This window comes from Eimeria mitis, genomic scaffold (genome assembly GCF_000499745.2).
Source record: "Eimeria mitis Houghton genomic scaffold, Emh_scaff1035, whole genome shotgun sequence".
NCBI classification, from domain to species: domain Eukaryota; phylum Apicomplexa; class Conoidasida; order Eucoccidiorida; family Eimeriidae; genus Eimeria; species Eimeria mitis.
In genome coordinates, this window is record NW_013567217.1 from 4,590 (window position 1) to 5,286 (window position 697).

General features: G+C 46.8%; 1 protein-coding gene across 1 annotated transcript in view; it reads right to left on the reverse strand.

Annotated features, from left to right (window-relative positions):
* The window catches only part of EMH_0028010 (uncharacterized protein), a gene marked incomplete at both ends in the record, with an annotated part of 2,726 nt that extends 2,628 nt beyond the window's left edge, over window positions 1-98 (reverse strand). The window contains one exon of the mRNA XM_013494107.1: window positions 75-98. Within this exon, the coding sequence (XP_013349561.1) occupies window positions 75-98 (24 nt within the window). The remainder of the gene's footprint in view (window positions 1-74) is intronic.
* Between the last annotated feature and the right edge of the window lie 599 nt (window positions 99-697).

Below are 697 nucleotides of genomic sequence, written 5' to 3' on the forward strand. Positions count from 1 at the left end.
GCAGCAGCAGGAACACCAGCAGCAGCAGCAGCAGCAGCAGCAGCAAACTCACTGTCTAGACACTCCACCCTCACTCTCGGCCACTCTCTCAGCGGCATGCAAACCACGTACGACTACCAGCTGCTGCAGCAGCAAATCAGAGAGCATACACTGCAGCAGCAGCAGCAGCAGCAGCAGCAGCAATAGGAACACCAGGAACAGCAGCAGCAGCAATCGCAGCAGCAGCGAAATTGAAATAGCAGCAGCAGCAGCAGCAGCAATAGCAGCAGCAGCAGCAGCAATAGCAGCAGCAGTAGCAGCAGCAGCAGCAGCAGCAGCAGCAGCAGCAGCAATAGCAGCAGCAGCAGCAGCAACAGCAGCAGCAGCAGCAATATTTAGCGTGTGAGCACCGCCGAGGGAATTTCCACCTCTCCAAGACGCGCAGCAGCAGCAGCAGCAGCAACAGCAGCAGCAGCAGCAACAGCTGCAGCAGCAGCAGTAGCAGCAGCAGCAGCAGCAGCCGGATTTAGAGCAGCAGCAGCAGCAGCAGCAACAGCAACATTTGTGTCTGTTTAAGTTATATATATGTCAGTATTATAAATATATAAATGAATATGTATAAATATACATAAATATAAATATAAATATATATAGATAAATATATATATATATATATATATATATATATATATATATATATATATATATATATATATAT